We start from the raw sequence: 17,973 nt of genomic DNA, 5'->3' as shown, positions 1-17,973 counted from the left end.
TATAATAACAGTGCTCCTAAAGTCCTATTTAGCTGACATTTATTTACTGATTTCTGTAATGTATAAAAAATTTTAAAAATCAAGTTCTATAAAAATTAAGAAAAGAAAGTAGCTAATTCAAGCCTGGAAAAATGGATATAGCTTAATTCATTGTGCAAATTAATTACAAAATTAAATTGGCTTAATGATGCTTACTCTAAAAAATATTTCCTCAATGGAAATTAATCAATATTGGTATAACTTGTAATAAAATATTTGTATTTATTAAAATGGGTTAGTGCTTCTCAGGATAAAGATAACAGAGGAGAATATTTTTCTCAAAGATACCTGGCAGTCACATCAGCTAAATGCAACAACCAGGCTTTGCATGGGGGCTGACTGGAACAAGCTAACTATAAAATAACACTTCTGAGACAACTGAGGAAAATTCAAAACAGATGGGATATCAGATTATATTAAGGGATTACTGTTAATTTATTAGGTGTAATAATTAAATTGTGGCTATATTATATGATCACTGAGATATCTGCAAGAAGAAAAATAAATTATAGGACAATATACGAAGAAGTGTTGGCGGAATGGATAAAATAAATGATCAAAATGCTGTTAATTGTAGCAGGTGGTTGCTGAGTACAGGAGGTTCACTATATACTGTTTTTATAGACTATTTAAAAATTTTTTTCATAAAAGGGAAATTTTAAATGTTTTTTACACTGGGTAGAAAGCATAGTCTATTATAATTACTCAACCAAAGTTAGTAATTACACTCTCCTTTGATATTACTATTCTTATTACTAGTATAAGAATTAACATGGTATGCTTAAAAATAGCATGAGCAATGAAGCTCTAACCCCCAATCAGTCACTAACTAGCTATGTGACCTTGGGCAAATATTTCAACCTTTTAAGACTTGTCTGATTATTGGTAAATATGGAAAATAGAAATTTCTATATCAAAGAATTGTTGAACTAAGTAACAAGAAAGCACACTGGAAACTGTAAAATCTACTAATATTGCCACCTTTCATCCTTGCTCATAGGAAATGTACAATTCAATTATACATGAAATCAAATACATATCACAATTTTCAAAGAAAATTAAATCAAAATAGTGAGAAAATTCTAGAAAAGTTCAGAGTATAATAATATTTTATTTGAGCAAGATGAAGATAGGTTTGATAGAGGAAAAACCATTTGAGCTTTTGAATTGGAAGATTTTCACAGCCAAAGGTGAGGGGAAGAGGCACGGTATGAAGACCACACCCTGAAAAGTGGCTAGGGGAAAGACGAATGTGGCAGTGAGGAGGAGGTGTTGGAGACTACCTTTTGGAAGAGTTGCAATTACAGGATTCTGGAGGGATACAGAAGACATCCTGCATGAAAATCAGCCACAGCTGGCTTTTTATTTAATAAGGAAGATGTAATATATCAGAATTTTGAGCAGGTCATAAGATATGGAACATAGGGAGAACTTAGGTTAAAAAATGTTAGCAAATTGTATTCGGTAAAATAATGCACAAAACTGGCTTTAAATTAAAAAAAAGTCGGCAAACCCTAGTACGTGATTTTAATAAACCAGACTCATGTGGAAGTGACAGTGAATAATTAATTATGCATCACTAGGTTGTGATGACTTGCTTTGAAATTTTATCTCAAACCAGAAACCAAGTGACATTATCATATGTAGTTGATTAAATTTCCATTTGTAAAAACAAAACAATGGCCGGGCGCTGTGGTACACACCTGTAATCCGAGCACCCAGGAGGCTGAGGCAGGAGGATCATTGCGAGTTCAAGACCAGCATGGGCTACAAAGTGAGCTCAAGGCCAGACTGAACAGCATAGCAAGATCCTGTCTCAAAACAACAAAAAAACCAAAAACAAAAACAAAAACAAAACAATGCAGTTTTTTTTTGTACCAGAAATTGAACTCAAAACCTTGCACTTGCCAGGCAGGCACTGTGCTGCTGAACTATATGCCTGGCCACAACAATGCAGCATTTCAAGATAATTTTATGTAAGAATTCCTAATCATTTTGGAACCATCACATTGCAAAATTTTTTTCCCTTCAAAAATCTAATAAAATGTAACTGCTTCTCAAAGTATAGCATTTTTCTTGTAAAATAAAGTTTATTCTTAGAGACTTTTTTAAGAGAAGTAATGATATACCTATAAACTGATTCTATAACACTGAACTGTCACAATAAATATTGTGTAGCAAATGAAATATAGGTTTATAAATTAAAAGAAAAGCCGGTATGAGAAGATGAAGAAGGCAGCAAACTTATTCTTGAGCTAGAGCTGGGATTTAAAAAATCACTGGCTAGAAAATAAATAGCCATCTCTCCTTTTTGTTATTGAAAGTTATGCTATGATAATAATAGTAATAATAATAACTAATAATAATAATAAAACCAGCAAGGAACCCCTAATTGCAGGAAAGTGCTTGTAATGTTATAATTACATTAGGCAGAAAATAATGCCTGTAACAGCCTAGTGCAATGCTCCCACAGTATGTAGCATTAAATCCTAAGAGACCATTAAGCTTATAACTTCAACCCATCCTGTTGTTGAAAGGCAGCAATTGTACTTCTTCCTGGAAAGACTATGTTCTGTGCCACAAAATGCCACACAGAAAATAGAAGGGATAAACCTATTTTATTTCACCAAAATAAAAGATAAACTATTTTATTTTGCTATGATCAGTGGTATTTACTGGACTGTTTTTAGCTTTGCAGCAGATGTGAAATCTTGTGTACTATGACAGATTCTTAGAAAAGATATTATCACCTACAAGGAAAAGGTAGGATTGAGCTTAATAAAGGTGACAAACATTGTGATACTTCAAAATAAAATCTATTAGCTTTAATTTCTCCATTTTAAAAAGTTGCCACTGGTAAGACAGCAGTCTTGTGAAACATCTCTAGTTACAATTTCAGCTTGAAAAGTTTCTTTCATGGATGTCAGCCCGGTGCTAGCTTGCAGACAGGAGGCTGTGCAGACTGGAGCTATCTATAGACAATTTATTAAGAGCATTCGTTACACTTTATCACATAATTATGCCAATCTGTTCTGGGGTTCTGTCAATATTTAATCCCTCAAGCTTCACTTTTGACTGGCTTTTTTGTGAGTCATCATCACTTAAGGCTTTAGAAAGATAGGAAGAAGCTTGATCAATTGCTACAAATGGCTCACTTAGTTTCAAAATAAATCATATGAATGAAATAGGCGGTTCCCCAGATGGCTGTCACTTTCCATTTTCCAGCACAGGCACAGTATCCACCAGAGCTGCAGGTCAACAGTCCTCAACCTGCTCCCTATACCTTTACTTGCTTGTCTTTTCCTTTCTTAATCGTTATGCTCCACAAGGTGGAAATACAGTGAAAGCGAAAAGATGCATAAAACGTTAGAGGCTAAAGAAAAACACTGATCAATGAAACATATCATTTTCGAAGCTTTTGAAAAGAGACCAGAGTTACTATGACTGCAAAAGCACACAATTCTGAAGGAGAAAAAAACAAAAACAAAAACAAAAACAAAAACCTCTTCTAGATGGTAAGCATCTACAAAGGCACACAGTCTCCCCAGCAGTCCTTAGCAAAGCACAGTTCTGCAGGCTGCTTGCTGTGCGTTTGCCAAGGAGCACTACAGGTGGCTTTGTACTTCTCACACCTCATGTCAAACCACAGACCTGCACAGTTCTAGACAAAGACCTGTGCTGTTGAAACAAGCTCAAAAGAAACTGAAGTTAGCTAAGATTTTAACCATCCATGCTGGTCTAATTCCACTCCCTGATCCAGTAAATGGAAGCACATGCAAAGTTCTACTTCATTTAACTAGATACTAGACAGCACTTAATTACTATTAGATAATTTCAGATAATTAGTGCTCATTATTTAGTTCTACTGATGATGCTGCCGGTCTCTTGTCCTCTCAGTATTGGAACCATATCCAGTTGGGTGAGCTGAAGTAAACATTTCCTCCTTGAACTAGCGGGTGTTTGGTACTTTGTCCCAGTGGCAAGATAAGGAACTAAGACAATGACTACAATAGTTCTAAGAATAGGACCAAACCTTCAGGATGAAATGTTCAGGGAGACCTTATCAAAGAAGCATATAATAGATTATAGGATAATTCCTAAGGAGATTATACGATAATTTCTAAGGATAACCTTAGAAAATATTCCAATCATCATCTTACAGAAAGGAGGGATGGAAGGAGGGAGAGAGGGGCCTTAAAGAGGTAAGCAGTTTACTCAATACTATGTAGACAGTTGAAACGCCTGGGCACAAAGGTAGATCTTCAGATTTCTTAGTTTACCTCATTTCCTTGATACCACATTACCACTCTGAGGTTGAAAACATCTGAATAGGCAATGGGGAAAGAAGATAATATGGTGGCAAGGATCACCACAAAGATGTAAGAGTGCTTAAAGGTTCATTTGAGGAACATACTGTTTAATTTGTCAGAGAACAAGAGTTTGAGGGGAATAATAAGACACAGGCCGAAAGCAAAATGGGATCAGACAATAGAGGATATTAAATGAGAGTTGAGGAGAGTTAGACATTCTCACTAGATAATTTAATGGACGCAAGTGGCAGAAATTACTTACATAATCTACAAGTTCCTTTCACCGCTGGTACTACAATGTGACACTGACAGTCTTAAAGGTTTATAACGGACGTCTTATATGAAGAATTGGGTATAATAAAAAAGAAGAGCTGTGTAGAGTAAGGGCTGAAATGGCACAGAGGTTTACATGTCTTTCTAATGCTACATGAAAACGAGACTGTGAATGTGTTTTGAAATTACTCTGGCTCTTCTCGTTTCATGTAGCATTAGAAAGACTTGTAAATCCCTGTTTCACTTCAGCCCTTATTCTACACAGCTCTTCTTTTTCCTCCAGAGGTTAGATTATGCTTCCCCCGTCTCTCAGGTTACTACTACATAGCTCTAACTTCAACACTTAACCGAGCCGACTCTCCTGAAATCCTGGCTCTACCATCAATTCAAAGGTAACTTATACCGTTGCTGAGAGACGTCCACTGTGTCCCATGCAATAAACCTTAGGACATCAATACCAGTGGGATATTTCACAATCACATGGAGCTTATGTCTTGACCTCCAAGAACCTTCCTTTTGCCAGCTTGCACTTCAAAAAAAATGTTGCTCAAGCCCCCACCCTGTATGTCCTTGGTCTACTGTCTTCAACATTTGGTTTTCTGCCACCAAGATGCCAACAGCCTTTGTGTCTACAGCCATCAAGTGATGGTAAAACTTCTGAAAAGGACATGCTAAGTACATTGCAATCTGATGGAAAAATAATCTGTGAAGTTCTTTGGGCTCTAGCAAACTTAAACATGCATGGAGTGATGTTTTCTGGATGAGAACTGAACCTCCTGTGTTTCAATATCAGGGACCAAATACTGTCAGCTCGTCTTCATACTCCTATGTGGGTATATTGAAAACTGATACTTAAAGAAAACGAGGTACAACTTTTCAAATACTGAAAAAACTTCATGAATAATTGATTATTTTACTTTTTATGCTTGTTTAGAAAATAAGAAAAACATTGAAGTACTTTTCAAATTTTACAGCAATATATAGATTTTTTTATTTAGCTATGTGAAATGTTCTCCATTCATTATCTCAGGTCATCCTTACATTAGTCCAGTAGAGTATAAACCATTTTTCCTCCCAGGCTGGGAGGAAAACTGAGAAAAAAAAACTGAGAAAACTGAGCCTTTGTAAGATAAACACTTTGCTCAAAGTCATGCAGTCATTTGTAGAAGAGTTGGTATTGGACCTTTAGCCATCTAACTTCTAACTTCCCCTCAGTTGGCCCATTGTTATTTTTTTTAAATACTTTAAAATTGTAAATTTGTGGGACTAAATATATTAAGAATATGTATTGCTTTCATAAGTACCAAAAGATAACAAAATAAATAGAGGCCAAACTTCTTGCAAAGCTCATTACCATAAGAGTCGGAGGCAGGGGATGTGCAAAATGATGGGCAACACTCTACAGAAGAAACAGCAAGCACCAAGGACCAGAGCAGAGATAAGAAAATGACAGAACGTCTAACTGGCTCAATCCACCATAGGGTAGGAGAAAGAAGGGGCTGTAGCTTGGCACTGGTGAGACGGGCAGACCTAGACTGTGTAGGACTGCATGTCATTTGGAAGATTTGGATGATATCTGAGGGCAATGTTGAGGCAATTTACGCAAAACACAGAGATGGGATAATACTTTAGTTGTACGAGTGTCAACCCAGCTTCCAAATAGGGGAACAGCTCAGAGTAGGCACAGGGAGGTGCAGTTATGCTAGGGAACACTGCTATAATCCAGGTGATAGGCGATAGTGAGCAGGTGTACAGTGACAGACAAGGGCAAGAAGCACGGAGACTAGTGAAACAGCATGGACAGGATGATGGGAAACTCAGTAGGGGATGATTTAAGCCTGAAAGTAATTCTATGGTTCAGAAGGTAGCTGACTCTCACTTTGTGTGTGTGTGTGTGTGTGTGTGTGGGTGTGTGTGTGTGTGTGGTGTACCAGGAATCAAACTCAGGACCTCACCCTTGCCAGGCAGGCACTATGCCACTGAACTATAGCATCAGCTCTCACATTTTAATTAAACCAGTCATTTAACAGGGGGAGAAAGAATCATTCAAAAAGAAAAAACTACTATTTCTAAACCCTTACTATCACGTTCTCACTAGTGCCTGGGCTCCAGCCATCGCTCACCTGGTTGCCGACCAATAACAAATGTTCTCCAAGGAGAAAGTCTTTCAGCATGTCTTCCATCACTACCATGTGCTAGAGGAAAAAACCAGAGATGAACTGTTATTTTCACAATCAAGGTGAAATAAGAAACTCAACCAGTCTGGGACGGTGGTGCACAACTCTAATCACAACTCTGGGAGGCTGAGGCAGGTGGATCACAAATTTAAGCCCAAGTGTCATAAATACCTATAGGGCTGGTGATGTAGCTCATCACTGAATAATTGAAAGCCCACAATTGAATCCCTAGTTGAAACCTCTGTGCCACTTCAGCCCTTACACACACACACACACACACACACACACACACACACACACACCGAAGGCTGGATGTGGTGCTGTGTGCCTACAATCCCAGCACTCTGGGCAAGGTTGAGTCCAACCTGGGAACCTAGGGACTTAGCAAGACCTGTCTCAAAATAAAAATAAATAAGAAGTGCTGGAGATGTTTCTAGTGCAAAAGGCTCTGAGTTCAACACCCAGCATCATAAAAAAAGAAAAAGTTAACTGTCCAGATATCTGCCTGAATGTAAAATATCTATTCTGATAGAATACTCAAGTGACTTGATTTTTTAAAAAACAAAATTAACGATGTGGATATAAGTAAATCATATATCCACAATTAGGCCACTGATACTGAAAACTTGAAATAGACCATCCAAGCAAGACCAAAGAGTTTTTATAATTTGATTCAAATATTTTTACTTAAAGTATGTGTAGCTGGTCTATAGTTTAATATATTTAAATTGACATTTACTAATATAAATATACAAAGTCTTCCAAAAGCAGATGGACATTTCTTTGGGACATTTTATACTGAATTGTTATTAATCATTACCTTTAAACTCGGTATACCTTTAAAATGAAAAAAACATTATTTACCTTCCTAGCTTTTTTATTTGAGTTATGACACAATATAATTAAAGAATGAGATAAAGGTTCACAATAAGCCACAGAGGAAATTACATTGCTCTTTCTTTTGTATCTTAAAAAATAGGACACCTATAAATAGGTAACAAAGGCTCATCAGGGGTTGGGTAGGAACTACATCTCAGCACAATTAATATCCCTATTACATTTTTTTGGTTTTTGGTATCAAATCAATAACAGCCTCATGAAGTTATTGAAGTTCTCTATTTTTAAAAAAGGCAAATTAATCTTTTGCATCTGATATACATTGCAGATACTCTTCTTGTGTGTCACTTGCTTTTCCTCTTTAATTTGGTTTTATTGGATAGCTAGAAATTTTTCCTTTTATCTTTCAAATGTAATGGTATTGTGTTTTAGCTTCTTTCCTATTGAAACTAAGGGGTTTTTGTCCGTCATTCAGGAACAAATGGATACCTCCTGATGTTTATTACTTTTTATTTTTACAATCAGATATACTAGAGTTTTAATGAAGCTTGAAATAAAGTAAACATATTCACTTTTTGTCATTCTGGAACATTTTTTGCAATAACAAACAACATTATTAATAATTATGCTGTGACAACAAATGTAAACAGAGACTAACTTAAAAGCAAACTGATACACATGGTGTGACTTTAATCCTGCTGTCACCTTGACTGGATTAGGAAATGTCTAGCAGATGAGCAAAACTCACTTCTGGGTATGTGTGGGTGTGTCATGGAGGTTGGCCATGGGTACGATATCTGGTACCTGCCCCTTTTCTCTCTGGTGTCTTCTCCTGCTCTGCTTTCTGGATGAAATGAACTAAGCACCTCTGCTCTACCACGTCCTTCCACCATGACAACTTTGCTTTCAGCTAAATTAAGCTGAAAGCCCTCCTCCTTACCCTATAAAAGGGAATTCTAGAAAATATTTTTAAACTGGGTTCTTGTGGTAATATAGTCTAGAAACATCTTCCTTTGAAGTAAGATGAAAAATCAGTGCCAGTGTCTAGATAACACTAAATTTCTCCTGAAAAAAAAATGGGCTCATGCATTTGAGAAATGGGAAAGTTGGAATATGTGTTTATGGCTTGTGTCTAGATGTCGCCCCCAAAGCCTCATGCAGTCAGAGGTGGGCCTTTTCAGCTGGGATTAAGGCTGTGTGATTATTAAATCAGCTCACTGATTGGTTTGGCACCTCCTAATCCTGGTAGCCTAGAAAAAATATAAAAGGGGCAGAAAGAAGCTGCTAAGCTCTCTTGTTGCTTTGCTACCTTCTGTCTGCCATGAACTGCTCCTCCTCTGAACTGCTTGTCTGCCATGCAATCCTGACTTGGAGTCAGCCAATATGGATTGAAACCGTTACAAACTCTGAGCTAAACCTTTTCCTCTTTAACTCTAGGTCCTGAGTATTTTGTCTCAGCAATGAGAGAAAAGTAACTAAGACAAAGCGCTTGCACAGCCAGGTAATACTGAAAAATAACCCAAACTATATTTGTATTATTATCTTCTTTACAATTCTCTCATCTGCCAACTTGATACCCTCATTAGATTATTCAAATCAACCAATACTACCCAAGCCTAATTCTTCTCCTATCCTCCTGGTCCACTTTTAATGTCCACACTACAGTTTCTTAAGTCCCCTCACCCAGCTGCTGTCTCTTCTGATTCCTTCCTATTTCTCTCAACAATTTCTCTTCATAGCCTTTGAGACTAGATGCTTGTGTGTAACAGTTCCTCCTATACTGATGTTCCCTACTGTTTCTTCGTGTGTTTACAGCTGCTTTCTTTTAGGGCCACAGCACAGGGCAGAGCGGATGTGCCTACTCATACTAGCATCCGTCTGAAGGCCAGACAAAGGCTGGGCACAACTGGGTGCTCATCCCTCAGAGCTCACAGAGCTCCCTCTGACCTTGTGTCCCCCAGATCCTTGCATCCATTCCATGGCTCAGCTGCCAACTCTCTACTGAACTTAAAACAGCAAGATTTCTTACTGATGACAGAACACTTGGTTATTCCCTAGTCTCCTAAATTCAGGTCCAAAGCTTTGCTCATTACTTCCTCTTCAATTTCATTTCTTCATCCCATCTCATTCTGTCAATTAACAGCACCATTTTCTAACACCTGACCAAAGTTGTCTTTATCATGATCACCTGGCCCACCTTGCTCCTCTCTTTCAAGATCTCATTAAGTCTTAGGTTCTAAGACAATAAAACTAATCAAATGTACCTACTATTTCATTTCTATCACCACAGCTTTGATTCAGGGTTTTATTATCTGTTACCTAGATTTTATCAGCTGATTGAGCTCTGTAACTTCAGGCTCCTGAGCCAAATTGCTCTCTACAGTATGCCACTGTCACTTCTTTATTCAAAACCTTGTCACTGCATTTTTCAAAACTCGGTAAGTGACTCTTAATCCTTTGGGAACAAAGGTGACTTCGCATTCTTGATTTAGTCTCAGCCTCATCTCTGACAGCTCTCTGGCTCCCACTATGTTCCACCCTGTGGGCACAGTTTAGAATAATTGTCTATTTACTCTTCAGTTTACTTTTCCACCAAAATATGTGGAGAGAATCTTTGTCTTTCACCTAAAACAAAGCTCCACAGACTACCTCCCACATAGCCCTACAATGTGTCCACTCTACTCCACCCCCACATTATTTAAAATCTTTCTTAACATTCACCTGGACTATTGCAATAACCACTGAACTAGTTTCCCGTTTACTTGATTCTAAGTGCTAGGCAACATTAAAGAGTAAATGCAAAATTAGCAAATATGCAATGTGTTTAAAAATCTTTCACTGCATTCCTCAACAGTGAACAGAATCCCAATTTCTTAGTAAACACAGATGATCTAATCTTTTCCTTACTCACTAGCCTCATCTCTTGACACATTCCTACCTGCATTTTTTTTGTGCCAGTGACAATCAACTACATATGGCTCCCTAAGTGAGCTACTGTCTCTTACAACCAGGTCCCTGCAAAGGCTGGTCTCTGCCGTGAGACCGTCTCAACTTCACCTGGTTATCCAATTTTCTATGATTTTTCAAGTCAGATACCATCACCTCATAAATGTTACCACAGTAACATAACCTACATATACATACATCACGCTTGTATATGTGTAGTAACCAGGTGTAATGTACTTACTTGCCTGTGTCCTTAGATTAAGAGCAATTTGAGCCTTGGAGGTGAATATGCTTTGTGTGTATTTGTGTTGGTTCCTTTTTTCTCCTTGCTGAGACAAAATACCCAACACCCAAAATTAAGGAAGAAAAGGTTTATGCAGCTCATAGTTTGTGGATGTTTCAGTCCATACTCAGTGGGCTCCAAGGCAGAGTGGCACATGGCACAGGACAGCAGCTCATGGTGGTGGAACACAGCAAAAGCAACAAGAACATAAGGGGGTGGCAAGCAGCCTCTTTTCCTCCCTTACACTGTATGCAAACTACCTGCCCCAGGGCAGGTGTGACACTGACATCCATGGATCAATCATAAACTCTAGAAGCCCACCCCATGACTGCATGAGGCTTTGGGGAGACATCCAGACACAAACCATAACAGTATTTTAATCTCTGTATCTTAGTACTTTAGGACAAGTATTTTAAATACTTAAATTTTTGTTCCTTTCCACTACAGGGACAGAATATAATACCCACAATGTTGGAAATAGTATATTTTCCTTTTAAATATGTTTTTGTCTTAGAAGGAAGACTTTTTTCCTCTATATGTTATAAGTAACATATTATGTTCATTTGTCAACTAATCAAGCAAGAGTACTAATGTTCCTAAAGAAAAATAAAGCCTATATTAGTTACTTGGCTATAGAATGAATAAGAAAGTCAAGGTTATGCCTATTTCTATACCATAAATAGTAATCGTAGTTCTGAAAAATACTTAAATTTTTAAAATTCTGACCTGTAGAATTTTAATTCTTTTTCCTAGATCTATAGCTCCATAGGCATATTAAGAAGGAATTACTCCCCTTTCCTCAAATGTCTCTTCTTTACTGGTACAGCTGTAATACTCTGTAGAAATAGTTAATGAAATAGTACTCCTTAGCATGAACATTCAAAATCTTATTTACCCTTGTATTAACACCCTCAATACTTATTTACTCAGCAGTTATCATATGTGAGGCACTTTACTATTTTCTAGAAACACAAAATAAGAAAAGGGATTTTACCTAGGGATATGGAAGAACACGCTTTAACAACCAGTTTCAGTGCAGTGTGATAAGGGGACAACACAATATGGGACAACAAGGTAGTACAGACACTCCCAAATCTGCAAGAGGCACTGAGAATCACTGCTTCGCAGATGAAGTGCAGCACAAAACGGACACACACAGCAAAGCAACCTTAAGCCATTGTGTCTAGAACTAGAGAGCTAATAATTTCTCATTAATGGTTACTTCCTCATGCTTTAAGGTTATGTTTGGAGACAGCTTACAAAAAGCCCCTCAGGCTTTCTGTGTAAAGTTTAAAGCAGCCCTGCCGTCCTCTACGTCTGGCACAAACACCATGGCAACAGATGCAGTGTTCAAGGGCACAATGGTCTTCCTTCCTACTGAATTTCCTATGTTCTTATATGCTGTGAAGTCTTTTCAACCTTTGCTACCATGGAGTTTTTCAATTGTCGCTTTTAACAGTTTCCTGGTTCTTTTTTTTTCTTTGTTCCTTTGTTCCTTTCCAATACAGGGACAGAATATAATACCCACAATGTTGGAAATAGTATATTTTCCTTTTAAATATGTTTTTGTCTTATAAGGAAGACGTTCTTCCTCTATATGTTGTAAGTAACATATTATGTTCATTTGTCAACTAATTCAAGCAAGAGTACTAATGTTCCTAAAGAAAAATAAAGCCTACATTAGTTATTTGGCTATAGAATGAATAAAAAAGTCAAGGTTATGCCTATTTCTATACCATAAATAGTAATCATAGTTCTGAAAAATTACAAATTCTTAAACTATGATTTTTATTAGGAAAAAAGAATTTGCGTGGATGCCTCCTATAGTGTTAATATAATTTAGGGATATAAATTATGACATTAATAGAGCAATTAATTGGAGAATGTCAGATGAAAAAAGAAATTTTACTTTTGTTACCTCTTAAATATAGTGAAAACAGTAAGTTCTAACATAATTTGCAAATATTATGTAAGTTACATACAAATTAGTGACATGTTATTTACATGCAAATTAGTGACATTAAAAATGTAAGTACATTTTTATTATAAAATAAATATATAACTACGTGACAGAAACTCTGAAACAGAAAAATTTTATGAGTAATTTTCTCTGAAAAAAATTTTATTACGGTAAATATTTACAATATAGCTTTCCATACAAAGTTATTTCCATGTTTCAGTATAAAGTTGATAACTGTTGGTTAATGTACAAATGGGGAATTCCCTACCATACTCCCTTACAAAAATAAGAAAAAAGAAAAAAAAACTACGAATTGCAGGAAAAGGAAAGGATTATGAGATAAATGATGCATAGGAAACTTCCCTCTTTAAACTACTGAAATGATTTAACTAACATAGTAGAATGAGTAGTTCTATTTTGTTTTTAATTTAATAATGTATTCATTTTATTAACCTGAAGTATAGTCACATAACATGTGTATATATCCATATAAAATTTATCGAATCATACCAGCCATTCTTCCAATTCAAGTACCTTTGTAATTTTAAGTTTTTTAATGCTTTAATGAAAGATGCTTAATGTTTCATTTTGCATCATCTGAATTCAATGCAGGAAATTACAAATATATCTCAGTATCACTTGGATCAGAGTTCACTACCACAGTACAAATGGTTATTTACCCAAGAACACAAAGCGATGTCCTTACCTGAATGTTGTCATAGAAGAGAACATCAGGTACCTTCATTTTCTCATGAGCATTATATATCGGTGCACTAACATCCCCAATCCTCAGACATCCAGATACTACTTCACCTGAACATGTCACACAGGACAGAGGATTAATCATAGCAATGTCCTATGAATAATATCCAAAGGAGCAAAGTCCACCCAACATAAAATGCAAGATAGCTTCTGCAACACCTGTGAGCTATTCAAGGGTTTTAATTTAACATCTAAATAAGCTGAACGATGGTAATAAAATACCATAGCTCTACATACAGCTTAAAACATTCCGAAAGAGAGAATCCCCTAGAGTTCTAGTCAAAAATACAGATGAATGAACTCACTCCAGACTTCTTCAGCTATTATTTTCAAAGATTGTCCAAAAGAGCTATCTTTTTAAATACTTAACATGAAATTGGGAAATTTGGCCATGCAAAATTATTCTGTAATAACTCTTACTGTATTATTCCCTATTTGATTTAAAGAAGTTAATCTAGAGTAGATCATGAGCTCTTTGTAATCAGGAAATTAATCATAAATTTCTTAAAATCAGGGTACATGTCTGACTGTATTCCCTACACAAGACACGAACACTGACATTTTCCAAGAATAATAACATTAATAATAGTATTTGTTATAGCATTAATGATGACAATAATAAAAGCTGTCATTTATTAAAGACATTTTATGTGCCAGATCCCAAACCAGGAGATTTATCATGTATTTTCTTCATATAACTTCAAGTAACTCTTAATAATGACAGAAGAATTATGAGGAAACTAAGAACATAAATTAAGTAATTTGGCTAAAATTACGCAGCTAGTATGAACGGAGCTTAAAATAGAACTTAGTCTACTCTGACATTCTTTCTGACAAGTCCAGTATGTTCAATCCCTTGACTCTAAATAATATTCCATCCTGTGGAAATACCCTAGCAAGCAGATTACACAATTACAATGTCTTAAACAATTCACCTGTCTTTTTTTCCCCTATTTCAAATAAGAAAATTGCAATCTGTTTTTCCTCTAGAATGCTATTTTGTGCTAAGGCATTTTTGAAAGACAGGAGATAAAAGCAACATTTGCTTTTATGAAACCTATGAAAAAGTTGGAACTAAAAATAATTATACTGTCCCCTTGTTTAATCACTGCTGAGTGCTATCCATTTGCCAGAGCACAATAATCTTAACAGTTTCCGCTCCCTTCAACAGATCCTTACTCTTTTCGTAGTATTTATAAGTTCTGTAGAGAAAGAAAGCCATGAGCTGTCATGCTGAGAACTTACCATTTATTTACTATCATTAAGACTTTGAAGTAGACCCAATATAAAAACTATAAAGGGAAAGAGCAGGAATGTGGTATAAATCAACCTATATACCTGTATGTTGAAAAGATACACATAATTTCAGGTGAAACAGCCCCAACAGCACCTATGGTTTAGTTTACGAAATACATCCATTCAGTAAAAATGGGTCTTTTGAATAATTTAATTCTCTCAATCAGTGTGTACTTATAAGCTTTCAAGCTGAAAAGGGAAATACACTCAAACAATGGTGATGCTAGTACTTTCCTAGGAGAAAGTTGGCTAGCTCTCTTCTAAGACATCTTATAGGATGGCACTATTTTGATAAATTTGTCAAAGTCCTCAAGGCTCAAAACCTGGTTTTTCTCATCACAATTGTGGGCAAATATAATTTTTGGAAGAATATTAAAAGTACTAATCTGATGGAAAACCAGAATTACAAACTATTACATCACAATAGAAACTGCAACTTTCATGTTGACTACGATACGTGGGCAAAATCAACATTATTTGGAGGGAGACCTGCATGCGAAGCCAGGTTCTCATCACAAGATTGTTTGACAAACATGGACTTTTAACAAGGAGAGTGAAATAAATACATTTTCAGCACAACAGATTGCTTTAGAGATGAATGGAGCCAGTCAAGTAAAAAGTTTCATCATTTAGGTCCTTTATGACACACATGCAGCTTAGATGGTCCCTACTAACACTGACCTGTTACCAAGACTAAACAATCTATGGATTGAACGACACAGTCTGTCTTAGTTACTTTTCTCACTGCTAAGACAAAATACCCAACACCCAAAGTTAAAGGAGGAAAGGTTTATTTGGCTAGCAGTTTGTAGAAATTCAGTTCTAAGGCAGGATGGCATGGCAGAGCAGCATCACACAGGAGAAACAGTCCATGGCAAAGCAGAGCAGCACAGAAGACAGCACACAGCAAGCAAGTGACAAAGGACAAGAGACAAGACCCTCCTTCTGTCCTTTATATCTCTTCTATGTTATCCAGGCTACCTACCCTTTGGGCAGGTAGCACTCACACTCTGGGTGGGGCACCCTTAATCCTAGCATCCCACCATGAATCAATCCCAGCATCATATCCTTGATCCCAGCAGCAGACACCCTACATGCAGCCTCCTCTGAAAAAGCCCCACCTATCACTGTATGAAGCTTTGAGGGGACAGACAAATACAAGCCATGACATTCTATCCATGGCTTCCCCAAGGATTCATGTACCTCCCTTTATGTAAAAGGCATTTAGTCCATCTCTAAGAGTTGCTAATGTCCTAACAGTTCCAGCATTGCTGAAAAGTCCAAAAACAAAATCTCCTCCGAGATTTAAGGCAAAATCTTAGCTTCAAGCTGCTGTACAAATGGAAAGACAGTTAAACATGTTCAATATTCAATCACATAAGATAGACATTACCATTCCAAGAGGTACAAATAGGAGGATCAAAGGAATGGGACCAAAGCAAATCCAAATTCCACCAGGGCAGAGATTAAGTCCTGCAGTTTCATGTCCAGCATCCAAGGCAATCTATGGCAAGATGTGAACTCCAAAGGGCTTGAGTGGCTCCGCCTCTATGGCACTGCCAGTAGTTGCAGCTCCCAGGGTTTCTTTCTTGGGTCAGCTCTGCTTCTTCTTTGCAGTTTTCCTCTGATGACCCATGTTCCTGGCTTTTGCAAACTTCTAGGGTCACCACCACACCTTTTGCTTCACATTCATAGCTTATACACTACCATCTCAGGATCATACTTTCTGTTCTCCAGGCCTCCTGAAATCTGGGTGGAAGCCTTCCTAACCCCAGAACTCTTGCATTCTGCATGTACCTAAAACCAGCACCATGGGGATGATTTCAAAGTCTCTTGCCAGCTGGAGCAGTAGCCAGGCTTCCCTCTTTCCTGGCTGTAGGGGTCCAGTGCCTATGAACCAAATCTCAAGGAACTACTGGCAGTGGCTGGAGCTTGAAATTGGCCATATGTGTGGGGGCAAGACAGAGCCAGAGTGCCTCAAGCAGTCAAGCTACCTCAGTCTTGAGAAAAACATCCTTCCTGGGGAATTTCAGTCCTTAGTCACTAGCAACATTGTCTCTCATGATACTAAATTTGAAAGGGTATAAATAAACACCCCTACTATTGTAGTCAGTCCTCTTCCCATCAAGTAAGAGGCAACTCCACCTGACCCCAGGTCTTGTCTCTTGTTTTTATTTTCCTCCGCGGGGGACACTGAGAGACCACCAATGAGGTCTGCTACAAGGAATGACTTCTGTAGGCTGCCTCCTTTCTGGTACATGGTGTTTGGGGTTCTCTTATTAAAGGAAAGTCTTTCACTTTTGCAATTTTGAGGCTGCAAAGGGTGGAGTGGTGCAGGTTCTTGTGATGTCCTCAGGCCTCTATCCTCTTATGAAATACTTGATTTTTTCTTGCCAGTCTTTCCAGCAACCAATTTCTCCTCTGTTCCTTCTTTGCAGGCTGCAGCTTTACTAGAGCTTCTTTTCTGGTCAGGTTTAAAACATTTTAAATCATTTTGCTGGGCTCTTTGCTCTTGATTCCTGACATAAATCTGGCTTAAAAAGCCCCCTAGTAATAGCTATACCAACCCCTCAACATTAGACTGCCTTGAAATTTCTTCTGTAAAATTAGTCTGCTTCCGTTAGTCTCAGGCAAAGACTCTGGACATGAGCAAAATGCAGACAGACTTTCTACCAGGTGATAACACACAGGTTCTGCAGTTCAATGCAGTCCTTCTTCCCAGCAGAAACAACTTGACCCTGGTCTTTACTGGCAGCATTTCTATCAGCCTTCTGGTCTTCTGAGCTCTGACAAGAATCTCCCATCAGGTAAAGCATAGAGCATTTCAGGGCTGCTTCTTCAGCTAGCATCTTCAAACATTTCCAAATTCTCCCCACAAGCCAGTTCCAGAGGCTCCTGAGCCACATGGCCAGGTAATGTCACAGCAACAATTCCACTCTGCTACTAATTCTTAGTTACTTTTCCTGTTGCTGAGACAGAATACCCAACACCCAAAGTTAAAAGAGGAAAGGTTTATTTGGCTTACAGTTTGTAGAGGTTTCAGTTCATAGTTGGCTGGTTCCAAGGCACAGTGACATGGCAGAGGGGCAT

The 17,973-nt window shown here is 37.4% G+C and overlaps 1 protein-coding gene across 1 annotated transcript in view; it reads right to left on the bottom strand.

Moving 5' to 3' along the window:
* The window catches only part of Vwa8 (von Willebrand factor A domain containing 8), a gene marked incomplete at its 5' end in the record, with an annotated part of 371,699 nt that overhangs the window by 206,881 nt on the left and 146,845 nt on the right, over window positions 1–17,973 (bottom strand). The window contains 2 exon segments of the mRNA XM_013506956.1: window positions 6,746–6,817; window positions 13,532–13,638. Of these exon segments, the coding sequence (XP_013362410.1) occupies window positions 6,746–6,817; window positions 13,532–13,638 (179 nt within the window).

This window comes from Chinchilla lanigera, unplaced genomic scaffold (genome assembly GCF_000276665.1).
Source record: "Chinchilla lanigera isolate Chin_1 unplaced genomic scaffold, ChiLan1.0 scaffold00117, whole genome shotgun sequence".
NCBI lineage: Eukaryota > Metazoa > Chordata > Mammalia > Rodentia > Chinchillidae > Chinchilla > Chinchilla lanigera.
Note: the sequence above shows the minus strand (reverse complement) of the source record. Positions and strands in the feature narration are given on the sequence as shown.